The sequence below is a fragment of the Calliphora vicina genome, chromosome 1 (assembly GCF_958450345.1).
Source record: "Calliphora vicina chromosome 1, idCalVici1.1, whole genome shotgun sequence".
Lineage (NCBI taxonomy): Eukaryota > Metazoa > Arthropoda > Insecta > Diptera > Calliphoridae > Calliphora > Calliphora vicina.
Genome location: NC_088780.1, coordinates 53,474,538 through 53,501,268, shown reverse-complemented (window position 1 = coordinate 53,501,268; position 26,731 = coordinate 53,474,538). Strand labels below are relative to the sequence as shown.

At 27.7% G+C, this 26,731-nt stretch overlaps 1 protein-coding gene across 4 annotated transcripts in view; it reads left to right on the top strand.

Annotated features, from left to right (window-relative positions):
• Positions 1-26,731, top strand: part of vib (phosphatidylinositol transfer protein vib) — a 45,897-nt gene that overhangs the window by 13,791 nt on the left and 5,375 nt on the right. For all 4 annotated transcript variants that reach the window (XM_065513346.1, XM_065513318.1, XM_065513328.1 and 1 more), the window contains exons 3-5: positions 18,565-18,595; positions 23,480-23,591; positions 23,663-23,814. In XM_065513346.1, the coding sequence (XP_065369418.1) occupies positions 18,565-18,595; positions 23,480-23,591; positions 23,663-23,814 (295 nt within the window). The remainder of the gene's footprint in view (positions 1-18,564; positions 18,596-23,479; positions 23,592-23,662; positions 23,815-26,731) is intronic.

The following is a 26,731-nucleotide window of genomic DNA, read 5'->3' as shown; positions in this document are numbered from 1 at the left end:
ATGTATCAAAGTGGCATCACACATTTAACCCCAACGTAAGTAAGGAATAGCAAATATGTATGAGAAATGTATCGCTATCCTTTTTCTTTGACGGGGTTAAATGAAGAAAAGCTGATACACCATTTTTGTAAACGTCAGTTTTGACGAATCTGCTATCGTGATACTCACATGAACTTTTCATTCACAATAGTTGATTTTGTTCGTAACAGCTGTTTATTGTTTACAAAATTTCATCTAAAAATTTCAAAACAAGGGGAATTTTTTCACGTGAACAAAGTTGATGAACGAAAAAAGGAAAAGGGAAAATATTTCATGTGAAATATTGATTCGCTATAGGGGTGAATGTTGAAATATAATTTTTTTATACAAATTAAATCAATTTTATCTTTGATTAAGCCTATGTTTAAAATTTAATAAGTTACCCTGCCTTAGTAAACTTTTATTTCCAATACATGTTTATTATACCCTTCACCTTCGTGAGAAGAGTATATATAAGATCGTTATTCCGTTTGTTATTTGCACAATATAATTTTCCGACAGTATAAAGTATATATATATTCTGGATCCGATAACGGAGTCGATTAAGCCATGCCCGTCTGTCTGTTGAAATCAACTTTCCGAAGCCCCCATAAAACTTACATACACGATTCATACATCAATATCTCCGGCTCGGTTGCTATTTCGAGAAAATCGGTCCACAAATGACTGAGATATAAGAAAAAAACCAGGACAACCTTGATTTTTGACCTATATCTGGATTACTAAGTCATTAATATAGACAACATGGATATCTAATGATAGATATTTCAAAGTCCTTTGCAACGACGTATATAAGACCATAGTAAGTTGGACCTAAAATGGGTCAAAATCTGAAAAAATATTTTTTAACTCGATTTTTATTCGATAAATATTAAAAAACAAAGAAAAAATTTTAATTTAAAAAAAAAAATTAAAAAACAATTCCAAAAAAAAAATTTTCCAAAAAATTAAAAAAAAAACTTTGGAAAAAAAAGAAATTTTGTTTACCTAAAAATATTTAAAATTTTTATTTTGAAGTATAATTTGGTGAATGGTATATAAGATTCGACACAGCCGAATATAGCTCTCTTACTTGTTTTATAGAAATTTTGAGACATTTGTACAATATAAATTTATTCAAAGCATTGACCATTGATAGCTATGACCTTTTCCCATCTTTCTGGCAACATATGGATTCCGAGCCAAAAGAACTGCTCATCTTTTGAGGCCAAGAACGAATCAAGCCAATATCGGATACTCCGTTCCAAAGTGAAGCGTATCCCAGAGAGAGCGTTCTGCATCGATCGAAACAAATAGTAGTCAGAGGGGGCAAAGTCTGGACTATAAGGCGGATGAGGCAAAACTTCACAACCACTTCTTTCTAAATAAAAATTTACTATATTTGAATTTATCTTAGAAATATACATATTCCTCGCTACCGTAACCCTAGGTCTCCACGTAGTAATATTTATAGACAACATGGTCTACACTCGCAAATTTTATTGACGCTGTGTTAGGGCATCTAAGTATGCAAAAAACTCAATTTTGGAAAAGAAAAAAGGAGTTAGGGCCTTTCTATATTAAAGTAACGATATACAATATTTGGTAACTTAATTCTGAAAAATAAAATTACCGAATATAGTTTGCCAAAAAAAAAATTTCCATTGCAATGTCACTAACTGTATTTCAACAAAATTCTAATGCATTACCATTTGCACTGTACTGTTATGGTAATACAATAAATATTCTTATCATCTATAATTGCGGATATTAGTGTTATAATAATTATTTTTATTATATTTTCTGCAATAAGTATATTTTACAACCCTTTTTATTTTATTACTTTAGGTTTTTTTTTTTTGATAATAAACCAATTACAATAATTCACACTGACATCATCAATAGAAATGTCCCTTTTAGACACATCACTTTTGTCACACTATTTATTGTCTGTTCAATGTCTGCATTTGTTAATTTGACTTTAGATCTGTTCATTTCATTCTCATTTCCACTCAATTAGCAATGATTTCCTCTTTTGAATATTGACATGGTTTTCTCTTTAGCAATAAATTTTCCGTTTGCTCTAATTTCCTGTAAAATACATATAATTTCAATACATAATATTATTTTTCAATTAAATATTTCAACACTTAATTTTATTATTTATAAACGTCCAAAAGATTTGGCGGACGATTGAAAACATTTCATGCACTCGTCGGCATCGTCTTCATCAACCTATTCAATGTTTTACCAATTGAAAATTGTATTTATGACAGCAGCGCCAGCCATCTACAGCTACAGGCTCAGCCACATTTACTATTTCTATTGAATTATCAATTTCAATAACATGGCGGAAACCAAAGCCAAAAAGTAGAGTGAAAAACCAAAGAAAAACACACGTAAACAAAATTTTCAAAATTAATTGTTTTTAACAAGAGACAGTGGGTTTAATTGATATATAAATTGTCAAAAATATGGCAGTTTTAAACTTTAAGACATATTAAATGAGATAAAAGTTACTCTGCATTTCGAAAAAAAAAAATAATTAAATCTGTAATTTTTAAATTTTTTAGATTTTTTTTTTAAATTATTATAAATGTTATACATTTTTGAAAAGAAAACACATTTGTCTAAACTTTGATATATAATATGTATATGTTATCTTTTCCACAAGCTTCAAAATACCCAAAAACACGACATTGTTGATTTCTTTCATGTTTGGTAATGCCGTAGTCGGTAATACAGTTCCAAAAATATATTACAAACGGCAAGATTCAAAAAATTTCCTGCATATTGTTCATTATGAGTCCATTTTTACAAGGAAATTGTATCTTATTTTCAAAAATATATACAAATTTTTATTTGTATTAAAAAATTCATAGAATTTTTTTTTGTTTCCATTTTATTTTAAAATTCCACCAAACTGCGAAACCACACTGTTGCTCGCTTTTTGTTTAAATAAAAGATTTCAGTAATATTTTAAAAATTATTGATATTGTAGTTCTCTGCCCATCAGACAGATTAAAGTTCCAATTATTTTTTTTGCATCCGTCCCACTGTGCTTAATATCATCAAAACATGCATACAAATAAAGATCGTACAAGCACAATTGGTGTCAATTTAATAATGAAACTAAACAAAAAAAAAACATGGTCAAGAAGTCAGTCGTTCAACTGAATTGGTTGTATAGAATATAATGACCTTTAGACCAACAAAAATTCAACAAAATTTTATTATTTTCTTCAAAGTGAAGAGCAAAATTGTTATAAAATCTAAAATTTGCATTAAAAGATTTGTTATTTTTACAAATGACATCACGAAATGAAAATGTAAACAATAAAATTATAAATCTCTCGCTAACACTCAGTCTCTCAGTTACTCATTGCTGTAACCAGTGTTACCATATGTCAAATGTTCCCTTTTTTGCAAGTTTTTTGGGATGCAAACAATTTTATTTTTTAAAAGAAAAGTTTTTTGAAAAATTGTAAATTTATGATATCAATAAGTATAGTCCCCAAATTCATGTACTAAATGGGGAGATTGATTGATTGATTTTACTGTCAAAATTTGTATTTTTTATTGTTTTGAAAAAAATTAACACACTTTGGTTGTTATCAATAATGTACAAACTAATGATGAATTGTGGATGCTACATACTTGATTTCGTTTTTAAGAAATTGAATTTATTTGAGTAGTAAAATATGGAATACTTTTGGGAGGCTATATTTAAAAAAAGTCGTTGCGATATGTACGAATTGGGTTTTGTAATTTTAGTACATAAACATGTAAGAGAGCTATATTCGGCTGTGCCGAATCTTATATACCCTTCACCAAATTATACTTCAAAATACAAATTTTAAATATTTTTACGTAAACAAAATTTATTTTTTTTTCCAAATTATTTTTAATTTTTAAAATTTTTTTTTTTTTGGAAATTTTAAAAATTTTTTTTTGTAAATTTTTAAAATTTTTTTTTTGAAATTTTATAAATTTAAAAAAAAATGTTTTGTTTTTATTATTTTTTTGAATTTTTTTCCGATTTTGACCCATTGTAGGTCCATCTTACTATGGTCTTATATACGTCGTTGCAAAGGTTATTGAAATATCTATCATTAGATAACCATATTGTCTATATTAATGACTTAGTAATCCAGATATAGATCAAAAATCGAGATTTTTCTGGTTTTTTCCTCATATCTCAGCCATTTGTGGACCGATTTTGTTGATTTTAAATACATTCTCCAAATATTAAAGATTTGGATCCCAAAGATATCTGGGATCTTCAGAAAATTGATTTCAACAAACAGACGGACATGGCTTAATCGACTCCGGTATCTATAAGCATCCAGAATATATATACTTTATAGGGTCGGAAAATTATATTGTGGAAATTACAAACGGAATGACAAACTTATTATACCCTTCTCAAGAAGGTGAAGCGTATAAAAACGTGTTTTTGTTGATAAAAGTTTTTTTAGAAATAAAAAGTTTTCTAAAAAAAATGTATGGCAACACTGGCTGTAACCAAAACAAATCAAATATGGTACAAATACCTTGCTGTTTTGTTTGTTTACATCATGCACAATTTTACAACTATGGTGATTTTAATTACAACGAAAAAATATAGTCAAGAGATTTACTTAGTTGGGGCCTAGACTAGCAATAAATATGTTGTAAATAAAGCAAAAACGCCGGCAGAATAATGGAAAAATATATCTTATTGCTTTACTTATATATGTTAAGACTATGGGAAAACATATTTATGTTAACACTCAATTTAAAATATGTAAAAGACGATTCACTTTATTTTATATTTTTGTAGAATATCTGCAAATAATTTTTTATTTTGATGATTTTTATTGTTTTCTTTGAAATGTCAACCAAAGTTGACATTTTATGTTCGCAATAATTGTCAACAGTTCACTGGAGATAACATAATTTTGACATTTTCTGCAAGATATATGTTATTTATTGCCAGTAATCATGCAAAATTAATTAAAAAAGTATTGAATAGATTATTTAGTTTTTGTTAAAGTTTTGCTCTACATTGTAGAATTCTCAGTTTTCAATTATGTTACACTTTGAATGCGTGTTTTAATTATTAATATTTTTATTTAATGGTAATAAGTCATAAACATCTATTTAGTTTATTTTTGTATTTATTTCTACGAAACATTTTGTAGACTTGCATGTTTAACCCCAAAAATATTGGCAAATGTTTTGTCTCACAATTATGATTTCAATAACAAACAACAACAAACAAAATATTTTTTTTTTGAGAAAAATATTGGAATTAATACAATACAATTTGTATACACACAATTTTAATAGAATTTTGTTTGGACAAGTATTTGCACAAAATTATTGTTATAATAGAAAAATATTAAAAAAGAAAAGCTCCATGAACTCATAATTGGCAAATGGAAGGAAAATATGAAATGCCCAACACAATTGATCGCAAAAGACCAGAAAAAATACCATGAACTACTTTACAGTGGGGTAATTTAAAAAAATAGAAGTAAATAAGTAAGTACTAGAGGGCGGATTAATCACGAAAATCCGCTCCTAGTAATTGCTAAACGGATAGTTCAATTTTAGTAACACTTTCCATGGCTATAGAATAGGTGCAGTTTTGAATTTACACCTTATAGAATATCGGGGATGGTGGAATCACAAGTCCTACAATTTTATGTCTTTGATCTGATCCAAAATATTGTACTATATTTGGAATCCAATAGCTAATGTCTACAAAAAACATAGATTATCTCTTATAGTTTACGAGATATTTGCATTTTAAAATTAAAATTTGATTTTATTGACCTAGTCTGGTTTTGTACTAATAGTGGATCCACATTTTGGCTGTTTTTTCATAATTTATATTTTAAATTAATCTTTGGTAAATCTAGTTCAAAAACCAACTAAAAATTTTTAAAAATATAGAATTTAATTAGAAATTTCTGACAGATATAGCAAATTGGAGGACCCTTGTGGTTAATACATGCAATATTTCAAAAAAAGTTTCAGAAGCTTGCAATTAAATTAGAATTATGGAAATACATATATTTTAAGGGCCTCATTTTGTAAAATGAAACGTTTGTAAGCGTAAGCAATTTGTATGAAGAATACTGGGAAATGGGTTTGAAACTTGAATATTTTTCATACAATTTATACGTTTTAACGTTTGTCGTTTCGTTTTATAAAATTTAGGCCTAAATTTCGAATTTATAATGTTCTATATTTTAATTTTTAGTTAATTTTCAGAATAGTTTCTTTGATTTCCAAATCATAAAAGAACATTTTTTTTTTCGAAAATCCAAAATTTAAAATTTTTGACAAATTATGTCTGAATTTTCAAAATGATTAGAAATTTTAATGAAAATATTCGAAAGTCTTCTATGTAAATTATTTAAATTCTTTCGAATATATTTTAATTTGAAACCAAAAATCTAAACTTTAAAATATGTGTAATTTACCTAACGTTCAATTTCTTGTTTAAACTAAACTAATCTAATTCAATTTTATTTAATTTGTAAACAAAATACTACAAAATGTACTTGTTTTGATTTAAAACAATGAACTACAAATAAATATTATATTATTTTCTATTCTATAGTAATCGTGCAGAGAATTGTGTTTATATTCCCCAAGTCACTGTAATACTTAAATTAAATGATGTTTTAATTTTATTTTAGTTGATTTTTTATTCATGTCATACGAATCTACATATGGGCAATTCCATGAGAATCGCTACCACGACTAAAAACACCACGACTAAAAACACAAATGTTACTATATGAAAGTATTTAGATCATATTACAACATTTTAAAGACAAAAATAATAGTGTTAACTGATTATATTTAATTTTTTAATATTTTAGGCTAAAATTGCGGCGAAAACTAGGCTCCCAATTAGCTTGTAGTATGAAATGAATTTGACTCTGATTGTTTTTTTGCTATTGCCAAATTGTTTATTGAAACCGAATGTATATTTTCTATTCACTTTTTTAGTTTTTGTATACATATATTTACAGAATATATATTGTTTTATTATAAGAGAAAAATCTCTCACGTACGGTATGTCACGTACGATATTAAATTTTATTTATTATAAAATCATCCAAAGATTGTTTTTATTTAAATATGACGGATTGTAAAGGAAAAATATTTCGTTTAGAGTAAGAAATTAAAATAAAACAATACTCCTCTCACGATTCGAATATTTTCGCATATTTCTACATGTACCTCAAAATGAGTTGCGTTTTATGTCACGTACGATATACCCTTATTTCGCTCAATATTTTGGACAACAATATTTCGAAAGAACTTTTTATTATTAGAAAATATAGTACCCTCTGAATGGAACATAAAGACCAAATTATTTTTCAGATACTCATATTTTTGCAAAATCTATTCCACTCTATAGCCGTACAAATGTCACGTACGATGATATGGAATTGCCCATATGTGTGTATATTCTAGGTTTTATTTACAACATCAATATGATTTCGCACATTTTTTTTTTTGATTTATTTTTTTAAATTGACATCAGTGTAATGTTTTGTAGCGTTTTTTACAGTTTTTATTTTAATTACCAACCACTGGGGTAATTTAACTCATGATACTTTATAAGATTGACAGACGGTCAGACTATTTTAATGTCATTTTTCAGTTTTCAATCATAAACTGTTGTAGTTTGCATTGTTATAAATATTAAATAACATTGTTTTTTCGAATTTGGTAAAACGACAAAGAGAGAAACAACTTTGTCATTGCACGAACTGTTATTTACACACGTTTTTGCTGTTGTCTTTGACAAGGGATTGTCTAAAACGACTAATTATTTAATTGTAAGAAATTGTGTATTAAAAATGCTTTTTGCTCCCTGGCTTGCTTAGGTCAAATTGTTGTTGATCCCCTTTAGGAATTGGTATACTAGTGTCATTTAAATAATTAATAAATAAATAACGACCAACCTGAATTAATACAATTGAGAATTTATTACCGCAATGTTGTATATAATTTCAATTGGAGTTCGAATTTTAATGTTATAGCTTGAATTATTGAAAATGAATCAGGATTATGTTAAAAAACCCATTTTTTTGGAAAAAAAGACATTTTGAAGCTAACGTCTAATTTTCGAAATTAAGTTCGAATTTTGAAATTATTATTTTTGGTTTATATTTCGAAAGTAGCAACAAAAATACAAACAAATGTTCGAAAATTAAAATTATATAGAAACCAATTACAATTTTGCAATATTGAATACTAAATATGATTGAACGGTATCTTAATAATTTAAAACAAAAATGTTAATTATTTACATGTAAAAAATAAAATATAATAATTTTGTATTAAATAAAATTTGTCTGGCATTTATCGATTGGATTTCATTAACAATTAACCATAGAATTTGGTTAATCTATTAAATTGAAAATCTAATATGTTTAAACAAACTGATTAAAACAATAGATTTTTTGTATTTTTTTCGTTAAAAAAAACTCTTATCACGTTTGCCTGCAAGTCATTGTACTATTTATTGGATGTTAATATTTTTTTAATTTCTCAAATTAAATTTCATTGCAAAACATTTAGTTCGTTAAAGTTTCAAGCCAATTAAAACACATTATTAAATATTATTTATAAGTTGACGCTTGTTGTTTTTTTTTTCTTAAATGCAAAAATAGTTTAATTAAACAAAATTAAAGGTTTTTTTTTGCTGACGAACCATATAATTATTGAGTAAGTCCTAAAAAAATGTTTAGTATTATTATGAAAATTTAAAAATTGATCTTTAAAAATCTACACAGTGACCAATCCATGTGGCTTCCGATTGCATTATTTGGTAATTACATTCTACATTACTTTAAAGCGAAGATAAAAAATAAGATTTGGTTTATGTCATTTTTTCCGACTAGATGTTTAGCATTCCTTCATTTTAGCATTCCTTCATTTTAGCTACAAATGTCAAATTCGAAATTAAACTCGAATTTTAAAAATCAAGTTCGAATTTTTGAAATTGTCATATAAAACAAAATTTATGAAGCAGTATTTTCATCAAAATTCATCAAAAATTTTATGTTTGAAATTGCAAAATTAAAATTTTTTCGAAAATTCAAATTTTGAAATTAAGTTCGAATTTTCGAAATTGCAGATTAGAAATCGGAATGAAAATTCATTCTTTGATTTCAATGAAAATTTAAAATCGAAATAAAATTTTTAATTATTTTTAAGAAAATAAGTTAGATTTTTAGAAATTAGCATAGATGATGGAAATTTTCAAACAACTTTTATGATTAGAAATTACAAGGAATATTCTTTCATTTTAATAGAAAACATGATGTTCGAATAACTTATTTTTAAACCTAAAATAATCACCGAAAAAAAATTACTAGATTTATAATAAAATAATTTTACCAAAAAAATAAGTTCGAATTTTTGAAATTATGTATTAGATATTTTAATGGAAATTCTTTGAAAACTAGATGTTCGATATACCAAATGTGACATTCTTCGAAAATCTTAACTGGAAATTTTGAACTTTTCAAGACTAGATTTATAAGAAAATAATTTTAGCATTAAATTCAGAATTTAAAGTTCGAATTTTCGAAATTCCATAAAATTAAGATATTCTAAAACTACTATTAATATTAGAAATCCATATAAATATTCGTTGATTTTTATGGATAACATTCACCCCTATCATGAAAAACATGTGAAATTTATGTTCCCATGAAATATCCATTTCCCTCGAAGGGAAAATTGCTATCGTGATATTCCCCTGAAATTTTCATTCACAATAGTTGATTTTGTTCATAACAGCTGTTTATTGTTTACAAAATTCCATCTAAAAATTTCCCAACATGGGGAATTTTTTCACGTGAACAAAGTTTATGAACGAAAAATGGGAAAAGGGAACATATTTCATGTGAAATATTGATTCGCGATAGGGGTGATTATGTTCGAAAAAACTGTAAATGTACGAAATTGTAAGGAAACCGAAAAAATAGTGTTCGAAAATCCTCAACTGGAAATTTGAAACTAATTTCTTTCCAGATAAGAATTATATGAAAATTTAAATTTCGAAAATAATTAAAAATTTTTGAATTTATTATAAATGGTTAAAATTTCTCAAACTACATCTAACTAAGAAAATCAAAATAAAAATTCCTTAATTTAAGTGGAAACACGATCTTCGATTAACTTATAATTTAATTTTTTGTTAAAAAATTTAAATTTTTAAAAATTTTCCAGATATTTTAAAGTGAAATTTGTTTTTTATTTTAAAATTCGTAATATTCATCGAAAATATGATATTCGAAAATCATAAACCGGAAATTTTAAATAGATTTTTAATTATTTTAAATTCGAAATTTAAAAATCTAAATGAAAAATCTTTGCTAGTTATGCATAACTTGATGTTCGAAAACATTAAAAGTGAAATTTTTAACGAAATTTTAACTACATTAATAAGAATATTAATATATTTAAAGAATATTCAAATTTCGAAATTAAGTTCGAATTTTCGAAATTACTATAAAAATACTAAATTTTCAAATTTCATTAAAATTACAACTCTAAGCTGAAAAATTTTGATTAAATTTTTTAATAAATTTATATATTTAGGGACAAAAAAAGTCTAAACAACCACTAAATAAAATATATTTGAATTTTTTAAATTCTTAATTTATTTAGAATGATTCAAAACAAATATTTAGTTTTATTTTTACAAAACACTTGTAAGAGTAAACAATGCCAAACAAATTTGTGCAAAGTGATTACGCATTTTTGAGTAAATATTTGCCATGTGTGATCCTACCTTCAAGAGATAAATTTCCGCTATAAAACACAAATTCTAAATATAATTTCCACATTCTACATTTAATAATAATCTGTTTAAATAACAATTTAAATTTGTTTCATAAGAAAATCTTTTCAATTTCTACAATTTTCAATTAATTAAAAACAATATCAGAAATACATATAACATAAAAATGCTCATGTACTTTGTATCGATGACAAGTCTAGATTTTGTTATTGTTGCTTTTGATTCATTTTCTAAACATTTCTGTATATGTGGCCTGATATTTCTAATAAAAAATAATAATAATAATTTCCATTTTTTTTATCTTTCCATTTTAGTTATTTCTAAAATTACTTTGTTTCTACATTTGCTAACAACTGCCATTCTTACTTCCTACTACCACCCAACTCTTCTAACACACTACAATATATTTGGTTTTTTTCTGCGTTTATTTTTTCGAAATATTTTCAATATACAAGCAGCTCATATTTTTGCCTTCATTTACGTTTTTAGGTTGTTTCTGGTTCAGCACTTATCTCTACACCACTTAACTTATCTTTGTTTCCAATAAATAAACATAAAATAATAATAATAAAAAAGAGCCAACTAAAATTACGTATACACATTTATTTTGTTGTTGTTTTTATTCGAAGTACGACTCATAGTTAAACAGAAATTATAAAATAAATTTAAACCTGTCTGCAAATGTTGAAAAGTTTGTATTTGCAAAATACACATGGCCAACACCACAGCAATATTATCAAATATTTATTCGTATGCAAATAAAAGAAAATATTTTAACATTTTAAATACATATTACTACTGACATTCTGCTCATAACTGTTGATGAATCATATTAAAATTTACGCGCAACAATTTTACAAATATGTTTGTATGTAAAACTGACTGAAACACACATTTTAAAATGCTTGTTGCTCTATTGGTTTTTGGCCTAAATTGTTGTTAAATTGGGTTAATAGAGGCACTTGACACTGGCAATTGCTACAACGAAGTGTTTTTTTTTTTGTTTTTTGTTTTACAATATTTATCTTTCTTTACACGTACATTCGTTGTATAATAAATATGAAACCATCATCATCGTTGAAACTTTGGAAAATGTTTAACAAACAATAACTAAAACTAAACACTATTGAAAAAGTGAGTGTGTACACGACAGAAATTGCACATACTTTGTAGACATGTAATTGTTTTTTAAACAAAATTTAAAATTTGTTTATTAAAATGAACAAATTTCGAATTTTCGCAATGAGGTTTTTAATATTTATTTAAAAATCTATATTCGAAATTAAGTATTGTTGAATGGCCTGCCTATAAATGTCTGAGATATAAGCAAGAACCCACGACTGCCTTGATGTTTTGCGATACTGTAGATACTATTGGGAACTCGTAGATAATTAAAACACTCAAATATATCTCTAAATTCTAAGAAAGACGACGCCTACTTTTGAGTTGGCGTGGTTTTAAATTTGCTCATATTTTTACTTTTATCTCGGATGAAAGGTATTTTTACCTTTACAATCAAGCCTTCACAATCGTATGTATTCGAAAATTGTATTAATGAAGAAAAAACTAGATTTAAATATAATTTTGTGCACAAAACACACAAGTTCGAATTTTCGAAATTGTTATATTTGGTTGCATTTTAATGCGAATTTTATATATTTTTTCAAATATTAAAAACTAGTTGATCGCCACGGCTTCACCCGGTAGCATTTACTAATGTTAGTTCTTCAAGTTTCTCCAACCCACGCACACCACCCTGTTCTTATTTATTTGCAAATAAAATATCTAAGTTTGTACTGCATACTTTAAATAAAAAAAAATCAGTCAAATCGCTCCAGCCGTTCTCACGTGATGACATTACATACATGGACCATTTCATTTTTATATATATAGATAGATTTCAAAACTAGTTCAAAAGGGAATATTTTTAGATATACAATAAAATTCGAAATTAATTTTTAAAAATGTTTTTAATCGATCTTCAAATCTACTTATTAATCTAATAATTTTGTAAAATTTTTTAATTATTTTTCAATGTTCGAAAATTTTATTTAAAAAAATTTTTTTCCAAAAAATTTTACTTTAAAATTTAAAAAAAAAATGAAACTAATTTTATGAGATATAGTTTTCTAGATATGAATCATAAATTCGAAATTATCGAAAATAAAATCTCTCATACAATTTCAAAATTTTTGTCAATGTTCGTTAATGACATTTAACAAACTAATTATGTTCGAAAAACATTAACTTTAAAACTAGGGAATATTTTTAGACAAAAAAAAACATAAATTCTAATTTGCTTTCGAATTTTTAAAAATATTAATTTTAACAGAATATCAATGCTACTTATTAAACTATAAATTTAAAAAAAAATTATTTAACGAATACATCAAGTTCGAAAAACTTTAAATTGAAATTTCATTAAAAAATAGGGAATATACGGGCAATTCCAAATCATCGTACGTGACATTTGTACGCCTATAGAGTGGAATAGATTTTGCAAAAATAAGAGTATCTGAAAAATAATTTGGTCTTTATGTTCCATTCTACTACTATATTTGAAAATAATAAAAAGTTCTTTCGAAATATTGTTGTCCAAAATATTGAGCGAAATAAGTGTATATCGTACGTGACATAAAACAGAACTCATTTTGAGGTACATGTAGAAATATGGGAAAATATTCGAATCGTGAGTGGCGTTATGTTTTCTTTTAATTTCTTACACTAAACAAAATATTCTTCCTTTACAATCCGTCATATTTAAATAAAAACAATCTTTAGATGATTTTATAATAAATTAAATTTAATATCTCTTAAAATAAAACATTATTCTGTAAATATATGTATACAAAAACTAAAAAAGTGAATAGAAAATATACATTCGGTTTCAATAAACAATTTGGCAATGCAAAAAAACAATCAGAGTCAAATTCATTTCATACTACAAGCTAATCGGGAGCCTAGTTTTCGCCACAATTTTAGCTAAAACTTTAAAAAATTAAATATAATCAGTTTACACTATCATTTTTGTCTTTAAAATGTTGTAATATGATCTAAATACGTTCACATAGTAACATTTTATTATTTTCTTCTATTAAAATCATCTTGAAAAAAAGTTTCAAGGGTTTTTGTGTTTTCAGTCGTGGTAGCGATTCTCGTGGAATTGCCCATATGTAAATTCTCCACTTATTCGAATTTTCGAAAATATTTCATTTAACATAATTTCGATTAAATTTCAATAAACCATTGAGACATAATAACTTTAAAAAGTTTTAATAGTCTTTCCAACGTTCCGAAATTTAAAAAAAAAAATGTATGTTCGAAATGAAATCCAAGATTGTCCAATGCATCCCGAAAAAGTAACTTTGTTATCTTTTCAATGTTCGAAAAATGTATTTAACATAAACATTATAAATTTTAACTCCTAAGTTTACGACGAAATATTTTCATTATTAAAAATAAAACAATAAATAAAAATTAATTTCGAATTTTCGATCAAATAAATTTAAAGTTAAATTTTAAAAATTATATATTTTATATTTGCTATTAAGTGTAAAATGTTTGTTCGTTAAATATAATTCATAACTGTATTTCAAATTTTCGAAATTTTAAATTAATTTCGAATTTTTAAACCAACTACATTATATTATAAACTTTTTTCCAACTTTAAATATTTAAACTTTAGTAATTTTTCAGAAAATGTTAAATTTCGACAGAATATTCGGTTTCGTATTAGGCCAAAAAATCAGTTTGGGTTCAGTTTTTGGGTACTTTTAAAATTACGAAGATAAATAATGCAATATTGAAAGAGAAAATTGTATAGAAAATCATAATATTAACTCGAGTAATTTTAAATTTATGGAAAAATAAAATCGATATTGAGTTATAAAAATTACCATATTTTCATAGATTTCAATAAATTGTTTTTAAAAATAGAATTTTCACTATTTAAATAAGCTAATAAATTTAATCGTTTAATTTAGTTTTCATTTTTTTGTTCAGTAATTTTTAATCAATAAAACCAACCATGAGACTACACATGTTTTAAAAAAGTTTACATTGTTGTGTCACTCTCACTTCAAACTCTTGTTCCACTGACTACATTTCATAAATTCTGTAAATAAAACTTTTGCTTCATTGTGAATTCATACAAAAAAAAAAAAGAAAGACGAACGAACGAACAAACTTTATATTGTTGCAGCAGCACTGTGAGAGGTGTTGGTGGATTGTTGTTCATACACTTTTAGAATAAAAACCAGAAAAAAAAACACCAAAAAGGAAGAATACAATTTTCCATAATGCTCTTCTTGATGGCTTCGACTTTTACTTTACTTTCAGTTTAGTTTGTGTACTAATAAAATAAAAAACATCACACAAAATATAAATTGAAACAAAAAAGCAAAAACAAAAAAAATGTGAGAAAGCGATGAAACCTTGGAAACGTTGTATGTGGGGCATGTGCGAAATATGTTTCTTTTTGTTTGTTTGTTGTGTTACCGAAGGAAGAAACACTTAAAACATTGATCAATATTTTTTTTATACTCAATATTTAAGTTTGACAACTAGTTAGTTACCTCTAGTTTTGTTGCTTTTTGCTGTATTATTAGTTCTGTCACTCTCTTTGTACTCTTGCCTTCCACTCCTGCTACACGTTACAAAAACTTGCTTGATTATTCAAGCGGCAATTATTTGGATGCTGCAGAAAGAAACTCTGTTTTTTTATTATTTTAATATTATTTTAGTAATTAAATTTATTAAGAGATAAGTCAAGTTTATTGAAGGGCAGAGTAAAAAAGAAACAAAGGGATAAACCTAAAAGAAGGAAGTGAGAATGTTGACAAACTAATTTGTTTTGTTTCAATTGAATTACGAGGACACACAATAACATGAAGAAACTATTTGAGAAATTTAAAGCCATCTTATGAAACTTATAAAAGATAAATGCTCCAACTGAAGCTGATTTTTCTTTGGCTGGCTACATGAACAAAAAAAAATGTGAGAAAGCGATGAATTTACCATTTTCTTCATGTTTTACATTTATGGAGTAAATTCAAAAAGGTAGAGGATTTTTTCAATCATTTTTATAACCTCCATCAAAAAGTTGTGGACTATACGGAGTTAGTCATTCCGTTTGTCGGTTGACACGATTGGGTCTCGAGGGAAGGATGTAAGATATTAAAAATAGGCAAAATCGGTCAAGTAGAACCAGAGTTATGGATATGGAATGTGAGACAACCTCCAAAAAATTTATTTAGATATTTTTCCAAAATATTTTTATATTTTCTTTAAATATATTGCAGATAATATCATGAAATTTTGAAAAAATTATTGTTTTGATAAATAAACAAGCTCTGTTAAAAATGGCCATATTTTCTCCGAGTCCCCATACATAATTCTTCTCGGAATATAGCAATATCCATATACAATTCAGCAGACATAAGATATACGTAGAAAGAAATCACAAAACAAAATTTTGTTTGTATCGGTCCATATTTAATCATAGCACCCAATATAGACCTCTTCATGTAATCACTATAATAGGCATAAATCTATCCATATTTGATTATAGCTACCATATTATATCGATTTCTAAAAATTTCTTAAATATGCATGAATCTCTTATGAATTCAATAATCCTCATGTACACAAGAATCGCCGCACCTAATTTTATGAAAATCGGCTAATAATTGGACATGGGTCCCATATAAGAACCACTTCCGAAAAACACTTTAACATAAATGAAAATCTTATAAATATTGAACCAGAAATTTGCATAGATCAGTTGTATTCAAAAATTATACTTTGGCCATGGCTTCCATATAAGATACATAGATATTAACTAGAATCTCCAAAAAACCGGCAAATTTATTTTTGAAAAAAACCGATTTTGATTATTGTCTTTTAAAAAAACCGGTTAAATGGTTTTTGTCTTCAAAAAAAATCGGTTAACCGGTAAAAGGGTTCCTTAAAATTTATTTTTATTTGTGGACGATAATAGGAAATGTGTTAAGAATTGTGTACTAAATCTTCGGAAATTTATTGTCAAATGCTATAATTTTCTATAAAATAAATTAATATTTTTAAAAATAGTATCAAAGTTTTTCATAAATATGTTTGAATGAGCTTTAGAAAATACATATATTTCATTAGCTCAACCGTCTTACAAAAACCAGTTTGTCAAAAACCCGAAAAGTTAAAAAAACCGAAACCGGTGGAGTTTACAAAGATGAAAAAACCTGTTGACCGGATTTCGGTTTTGGATACTCTAATATTAACCCACAACATTTTATGACAAGGAACACATCCGAAAATTCGAAATATTTTTTATTAGTTATTTTTCATTATTTTTTCAATAAAATGTATCATAATTATTGTTTTTTACACCTAAACCGGCAGCAATGCCCTAAGGCACTCTTCACCTTTTTGCACCTGGTTCCTGTACTTAATTTGCAAATTAGTTTCTGATGGCTGTTCTAAGTTTATTGGGTCATAATTAACCTAAAAAAATATTCGACAACTTTTTTTTAGCTTTTTAAAGTTTGCGGGTTAAAGAATTAACATGATAAACGCATGAATATCGATATTGGTAAAAAATTTAACACAAATTTGTTTCAAGTATGCATATATCTTACTACTGGGTTTTATGACTATCGATCCATAATTATTCATAGCTCCTTATAAGGCCCACATCCGGAACACACTATAATCCTCCACCAAAAATATGAGGGTACGTCTGTTTGTTGGATGTAAGATAAGGCTTAACTCTTTGCGGTTTGGTGGTTAGTTTACTAACAGAGAACAATAAGCACAGAGTGTTTATTGTTCATCGAATTCAGTGTTAATTTGATATATCGGTTGTTTGGTCAGAAAATTTAGTCAAAAATATTAGATTTCCAAAAAAATTTATACGAAAGAAAAAATTTTATCATAGTTATTTTTAATTCCAATCGCTACGGTGGTTAGTAAACTAACCACTTCACTCCATAAAAAAACTTGGAATGGGGTGGTTTTTTCATGTTTTGCTTAATTTTTTTCTTATTTTTTATAATAAACTAACCTTGATTAAAGTAAAAATGCAATTGTTTTGATTTTAAACTTATACACAACAAATCGTGATTGAAAGAGTTAAAGGTGCGGATTTGGGAGATGAAATTTTTCCGGTATTATTATTTGTTGATCAGAAGTGTTTGGCGTTGAAAATGGGTAAACTCCGACGTCCGACTTATAGAAACAAATTAACTGGAGGAAACCTAGAAAACCAAAATTGTTCACAATTAGTTATTACAAATAGCTAACCTATGTGTCCAAAAATAGGACAAATCGGTAACAACTTTAGGCTTAAAATATATGAATAACTTTGTTTTGACTTACCACCTGTATACATATTTTGATCATGATAACATTTAAATGCATAAATCTAGCAATTTGAAATTTACCACTGAATCGGTTGAATCAAATTAATGTTTTTATACAAATGTTTTATACGAATTGCGTTATATGAAATGCCTAAAATTTATAATAAACTATTTTTTTTGGAATTGTAGTAATAATATATATATATATACTTACATTAACCAATTGTTACTTTCTATTTACCTTTTAGCTGGTTTTTTTAATTAGTTCATCTATTTTAACTGCATACTTTTTTAATTAAGTTCTACGATATAAAAATAAAAAACTTTTCTAATTAAAAATCTTTTCTTCTTTTTCTCTCATTGCAGCCGAGTCACCTTGCCATTAACCGTTGATGAGGTTTGTATCGATAATAGAAAAATTCAATCATAAAATTATACTCACACACGTATTTTTACTCTCATCTCATGTACTTACATACATATTAATATCTTATTTATATTCTATGACCACAATTAACTACATCACAATTAAATTATAGAAAATTTTATTACAAAGAAGACGTTTAGATGCAGATGTCAGTTATGACACATTTCGTGTTTCAATACTGTAGTTATAAAGAACATTTTAAATATAAAGTGACAGAAAATCTTTTAAGTATAAAGTAAAAGCTATCTTGTTAATATTTCATTTAGAACTGTTACATCAATAACTTTTTCTCATTCTCTCACAAGAAAAACCTTCTCGGTTTCTCAGATTTCGTAGCATAGAAACTACTTTCTCTCTCCCTGAAGATAAATATGTATTTTTGCTTGAGTTTGAAACAATTTAGAAACCCTTTTATGCCCTCCCAATAAGATAATTCCAAAAGATGAGATTTAAAACGTTAACGTAGTGTTGTACAAAGTGCAACAAAGGACTCATCGTATTATCTAGACTTAAAAATATTTTCTATAACCAAGAAAATTCAAGAGATACGATAGAAGTGGAATAGTAAAATATGGTGAGATATAGTTTTATAATCAACGATGAAAATAAAATAGCAAGATACCCAATCTACCGTTTTCACTGATTTTTATTAGCGTATCGCGGATTTTGATACGTTCACAATCGAAGAAGTTCAAGAGATCTTGATGTTGTTATTGATCAAGTCGACTCATTCAACCATACTTATCCTAGAATATGCAGATTGTAGGAAGAGAGACATGTAACATCCCAACGTACCCGTGTTCAGTGACACTGTCGAGTGTTTCTCTATCTCATTCAAAGTCTCCAAGCATTCATTAAACAATTTTGGATTGGAGTAAATACATTAATTAAGGACATAATAGGGGTTTGACTATTGGTATAAATTAGCCCAAGAAAGAAATCCTCATTGCATATGTAGACATCAACGTCTCTCTTCCCTAAGTAAAAAAAAGGGAGAGGCGAAAGTCTTATGTAGACAAAATATCCAAAGTATCTCTATCGTCTGAATAGTCCGCGAAATTACAGAGACATCCCCTTTTCGTCCTGTGTCGACAAATGATCCCAAGTTCCTTGTCAAGAAAGGATGGAGTGGAATAACCAATATTCATCGAGAAGTTTGAAAATGTCCTCAGTACTCGAAAGAAAGTAGTAACGTTCAAATCAATATCTCGATGCAACCTGAAAATGCATCCCTCAAAATATTGATTATCCTGTTAGAACCACATGTTCTCCAGAATTAATGCATCAATTAGTGTCAATAAACACTTTTTTGATTACGGTTCTGTATCGATGAAATAAATAAGACCTTATGGCGGCACCGCACCGTTGGTATTGAGGACAAGCAAGTCCAATCATGTTCGATTTCCTTTAACACATATATTTGTCCTTTGGTCAAGCCAACCATGGCAAATTGTAAAAGTTAAGAAATATTTATTTTAATACGAAACTTTTTAAAAAATTTTTAAGGCGGCCCTAATTCCGATTATTCATACTGTTGCAGATAATTTTCTTATTTTTCTTTTAAAATAAATTACGCCATTCTTATAGATTGATTCTTGTCATAAAACATTAAAAAAAAAAACAATAAGATGATAAAGTATTTCATTTTAAATACATATTAAAATTGTTTTTATCATTATTAATTTAAACTCTTAGTAGCTCAGTTACACTCATTCAATTAAGATCGCTAAAACAAAGTGTAAAAGTAAATTAAACAATATATTATTGTATAAATAAATCATAAAATGTTTCACAATCCTCTGATTTATACTTTAACACGTTTGAAAGATTGCAAAATTCGTTTTGGTGGCTGTGATCATGAGATCGTTCAACGTTTTGTGGTTTCAATAGAGGCCTTTAAACGGCAGCACCGTATCACAGATGACCTGGCTTTAGAGGACTTTAAAGATGTACTTTATGGTCGAGCATTAGATTGGTGGAAAGAAAACAAGGAATCTCTTAATACTTGGAATCTAGCCTTGGGTAGTTTGGCCCAAGCTTTCAACTAGAAATGACATGACAACCATAACGAAATATATTGATATTGAAAATAAACTGTGTACTGATATTTGGTAGTTTTAATAAAATTTTGTATAAATAAGTACGTACATTCAATTTACATTATTGTATTTTTAATATTTTATTAATGAGTTAATTTCAAATGTAATTTGTATTACTGTTGGTTTACGGTAGACGGATTCTATATTATATGGAGGTTACTAAATAAACTATTGCAATTATGCTTTAATTAGTTTACTGAATATCAAAAAATTTTATTTAAATTCTTTAGTAGAGACGAAACGAAAAAAGTCTATAAAAAAATGAATTTTTGAGCCTTTGAATTGGATATAGATACTTGCAAAATACCTAAAGTAAAAATTCATGTCCTTTATTTTTGTATTTTGTTTTCATAAAAATTAGTTTATAGTGCTCGCTTCAAACGAAATGTTCGCCATGGATAATTGACTTTGGTGTCGTATCGGCTGTTTGGCCGGCTTCACATACGATCTCTTACGCTTCGGGTTATAATAAGGGATACATTTTTCATCGCAAATAATGATTCGGTGCGAAAATAATTTTTTTATAGCGTTCAAGCAGCATGAATGAATGGATGAATCCTGCTGCGAGCAAACGCTTTGAAATTGCTGATTGAGTAGCTCCCAATGATTTTGCTAGCTCTTGTTAAGTTTGACAACAATCTTCTTGGAGTAATGCCTCCAATTCTTGGATTTCAACATTTTTGGCTGGCCTCGGCGATCTTTGTCTTCCGTATCTAAATCACCACTTCTGAACCGCATAAACCATATCTCGCACGTCGAAACCGATGAAACACATTCACCGTAAGCTTCGGCGAGTAATCGGTGTGCTTTAGTGGCACTTTTTTTCACTTTAAAGAAGTACAGAAAAACTTAGAATCCTAACCATAGGAAAATTAAAAATGTTAAGGAACTTTAAATTTCGTATTGCCACGGAGAACTCATGTTAAAAAATTAATTTCCTCCTAAGGACTGATGAATTTTCGAACCTTTTCCGGAAACACTCCCATTAAGGTTTTTATAGAGCTTTCTATCACTTTGTTCCAACACATAGATCATCTCCGTTTAAAATCTACAACACTTATGCACACCTTTTTTTGTGCTCTTCAATTATCTTTTAACAAGAGCCACTGGCCTTAGCTCCAGGTAGTTTTTAGGATTTGCCTATATTGATACAAATACCACATTATTGTTCGTGTACCACTCAAGACCTTGCTTACGATAGTAACAGGATGCCAAATCAGGCCAAAAATAAGTGGACACATTAAGAAGTATTATGAATGGGAGCATCCTCTTTTGTAAACATTCCATGATGTAAATTTCGGTATTTGTAAGAAATATTTGGCTTCTTTTGCCGCAACTGCATATTGCTAACCATTCCAAGAACTTTTTGAGAAAATTTTCTGTTATTGGGTCCCAAACTTTTCTACAACATTCCCTCCAGCATTAGCAACTTAAAAATATTGGCCCGGAAGCAGCGAAAAATGTTAATTACGTACGTTTCGTCATCCATTATGCAGCAGGTATATTTTTTGTATGAAATTTGACTTTAATTTCCGTGCTTTGGTTTTGGCCTCTAAAGTATCAATGATCTCAGTCCTTAGTATTTAATCAACCCGAAAACATAATTGCGGATTGAAACAAATACATTTTTTGCAAAACTTGAACACAAACTCTCAAGTTAGCTGTTGTTTTGTTTGAATAATTTAAATTTTGATTTAGTCTTTTATCAACAAATTTAAAATCACTATTGTGTTATTAATTGTACAACCACTGGCCAATAAAAATAAAACAAATCAAAAAACAATTTTTTGTTCTTATTTAATTCACGAAATGTAAACAAAATACCTTTGTTTACTTTAACAATAATAAATGATGTGTAATCATTTGATATCGGATACTCACTCCTACAGTCATTTACACTTTAGTTAAATACATACATGGATTCAAAAGTTTACGTTCTCTTCTAGAAAAACTGGTCTTATTTTTGTAAGAATAAAATCATCTAACGTACTGGCATATTTATAAGAAAACGATTTCATATTCTACTCCATACATTAGCCCCTAGCGATGGATATTTCTATTCAAATGTAAAAAGATGGTGTCAGGGAAGACGATTTAACAAAAAATAAGGGCCTTTTTAATCCAAGGTTATCAAAATATTCGAGTACCTTTTAAAGAATACAAATTACTTAAAAACCAAAAACCCATTTCTCATTAAAAGGCTCAATACTTTTTAAGCCTCGTAAACAAACCTACAACAAAATCGTGTCCACATAATTTCAGATTACCCTGTATATGTGTAGTACTTTGATATTTAAACAAACATAAATGTAAATAAATTTCTCATACACCCACTTACAACACGACAACATGCTGCAGATACATAGAAAACACCTACTGGCAATTGTTAGTGGCAACAGAATACAACTAAAAAGAAATATCCTGTATAAATATGTCATGTCTGTCCTTTGAAGTATTCCAAGTTTTTTATTTTTAATTTCTTTCTTGTTTCTCTTTCACTTTTACTTTAGGTCTATTTCTTTATTTAAACACTAATCACATTCCTTTTCATTTACAAATTCAATTTTAAATTCAAATCAAATCATATAACTATATTTAGAATTTACTTTTGTTTATACATATCTACATATATTTCTTTTTAAAGTATTTGAATTGTTGTTATTACCGCAATTGTAATTGTTATAAATAATTTATTGTTTGTTTTTAATATTCCTTTGCATTTCCCTTTTCTTTTCAAAAAAAAAAAAACTCACAGTATCAAGTTGCACAACTTTATTCAGTGGCCGAGGCTTCGAAAAATGAAACGGGTGGTGGTGAAGGCATTGAAGTATTAAAAAATGAACCCTTTAGCAATCATCCTTTGTTGGGTAAATATTTGTTTATTTATTATTTTTAAACTATAAAGATTTATTTAATATTATTTTTTGTTTATTTTCAGGTGGCAAATATTGTTCCGGTCAGTATACATATAAAATTTATCATTTGGCTTCAAAAGTTCCAGCATTTATAAGACTATTGGCACCAAAGGGCTCCTTAGAAATTCACGAAGAGGCATGGAATGCTTATCCCTACTGTAAAACAGTCATTACGGTATGTTTGCTAAAAATCAGGGCACAATTTGATAATAAAATGTGTATCTAAAAATGCAGAGAATATTGCAGCCAGTGAGAACAAGAATATAAGACTTAAACATTGACCTAATATAGCTAGCTGCAATATCATTGTCTTAACGTTCTAAACATTACGCTAGGGAGTAGGAATCTGCTACGGAACTAGTTATGTGACTGGTTCTTGGGGTAGGGGAACCGGTTTAAGTTCAAACGATATTTATGAAATGACAAAGATGAATTTATTACAAATCTATCTCATTTCTTATTAAATCAGACAAACAGGCTGATCACGAATCTATTAAAAAATAGTTCAGTTTTTGAAATATCTCTAGCTTAGTGTCCCTTTACGAGCCAATTCCCTTTTCACTTCAATTTTACAGGAGTCACAAAAAAGTTTAATAATCACGATTTAAATAAGTTTGAAATTTGTTAAAGCTATTTTTTTTACATATAGTGCGTTGGCGACTTATAACTCTTTTATATGAGACTTTTTCTATTAATTATTTTGTATTTTTTTAGTGGAATAAACACATTTCCTTGTAATTTTTTTTTATCGTTTTTAACTCTTGCATTTGACTTAAAGTATCTACTATCACTAACGTTTATCTCAATAGACAATGGAGCAACGCTTTTGATATCAATAGCCGAGATAATCTTTAATTTTAAAATTATCCAATATTTCCTTAACAAATTTAATTAAGTTACGTTTTTTAGTTAAAATTATTGAGTAATTTAATAACACTGTGCACGAAATTTACACTTTTTTCTGACAAGCAGGGCACCCGGCGGGTTAAACTAATTCGAGTACGCTGAATGCAGTGGTGCTAACCTTTTTTTAGGTTATCTCTTGTTTTCAAGATATTCCGTCATTTCGAAAATACAGGAGGTCGCACTACATATATTCGCGTAACTCAAAAATGGTTTAGCTTATTGAATAAATTAAAAAAAGGAAATTCCATAACAAAACTACCTTTAAGTAAGACTGAAACTTGTTTAATCTCCGCAGTCGCTTTAGGTAGCCGGTCCTACACATCGGAATGACCTGAGCTACTAGGCCCAGAAAAAAATTCAACTCTACTCGTGTCAAAACGGAGTCCTTTCGATTCTACTTGACTGTTCGCACGCAGGGAACTACCACATTAACCCATCTATTACTACAAACAGCTAGGTGATTAGTCAAAGACAAAAGTCCTAGAGGAAGTCAACTGACCGTACTTATGTAGATTACATCGATTACAAAGAGATTGTCTGATAGCTGGTCCAAAATAGTATTAAAGTAAAGTATATCGGAGTTTATATACCGATTATATGGAGTGAGTTACCTTACTAGTAACTTACTAGATCCATCCGACTACTATATGCTATCTATAATCCGATCAATCTTCCATATACCTGCTGTAATATTGAAATCAAATAACCGGTAGCAAATAGTGTACCAATTCTCTGGCATTGGCATATACAAACGTTTAATACAAAATTATTCAGTCTTACTTTCAAGGGATAATACTATATTTTCAAAAAAAAACCCAACAAAATGAAAAATTTAAAACCGCGGTTTTTGCGATATAGCTTAATAAATATTATGATATTATAGAAACATTAATATGAAAAAATGCTATAGAAACGTTGCTAATTGTGTTGAAAACTCGTAAATGAGGGATTTTGAGACATTCATAACTCAATTTTTATTGTCAGAAAATATGATCAATGTTTTTCAATAAGTTGGTAAAATTCTTTATTGGTATGCTTCCAAATATGAATAAGAAGATTCCTTGCCTTACTCACATTAAGCATTTAATGTAATACAAATACTATTTGCCATCCGAATTAATGCTTTTGGATTTGTTCAAAATTTTAAATGACAAGATTCTGCCAGGTATAACAACATTCGAACTATCAGTTCGGCGAATGGATGAAGCAATAGGCTTAATGCTTCTGGTCCCGTAAAAGAAGCTATTTAAAAAAGTCTACAAAATGAAAATCTCCAATCAGCGCATTTTTCTCAAAATTCGCAGACTAACAAAAATGTGTCTTTCGAGTTATTGAAAAGTTCTAAATTTGCAACGCTGAATATATACTTTGTTGTGAGTAATAGGTTATATCCCCAAAATGAAATGAAAAGGATTATAATTGAGATTACAGACTCTAAGCAACAATTGACTCTTCAATAGATTACTTTTGGTGCGTAAAATAACTAATTTCTAAAGAGAGGTACAACAAATTTTAAAGGGAATATATTATAGGCTACTTAGATACACTAAAGTGATAAATGACTTCTCGGTAGATTACCTGGGACGTATAAATTAAACCAATTGACTTATCTTTGCATTACAAAGAGTTAATATGTGCCAAATGAGCCAAAAATATATAAATTGGAGTCAGTAATTTGTCATTAGTCATAAGCCATGGTAGGCGTTCATATTGTTCAGGTTACGATGATTTTCGTCAAACAACCCGAATGTGAACAAAAGACCGTAATAGAGAGTTAAAATACACACATTTCATTCAGTTGCTTGATGTTGTTGTAGATATTTTATTTTTTACCCAAAAAAGCACACAAATTAAATGCCTCTTTTTGCCTACCAATGGTCGTAAGCTAGGCATTCTCACTACAGCCGGTTCTACGCACCTGAATGACCTGTGCTACTCGGCCAACGGCACCGAAAAAACTCTACTCGTGTCAATGCGGGGTCCTTTCGACTCTACTTGACTGTTAGACATTAGAGACAATTACTGTATGAAAGAGATACACTGACTACTTGTGCATATTATGGAAATAATTTATTCTAGAAATGTATTGAAATTTTGTCTATACATATTTTAACAACTTCAAATGAAATATCAAGGTCTGTGTAACTCTAAAACAATACAAAAAGAAAAACAGGCATTTTGTTTGT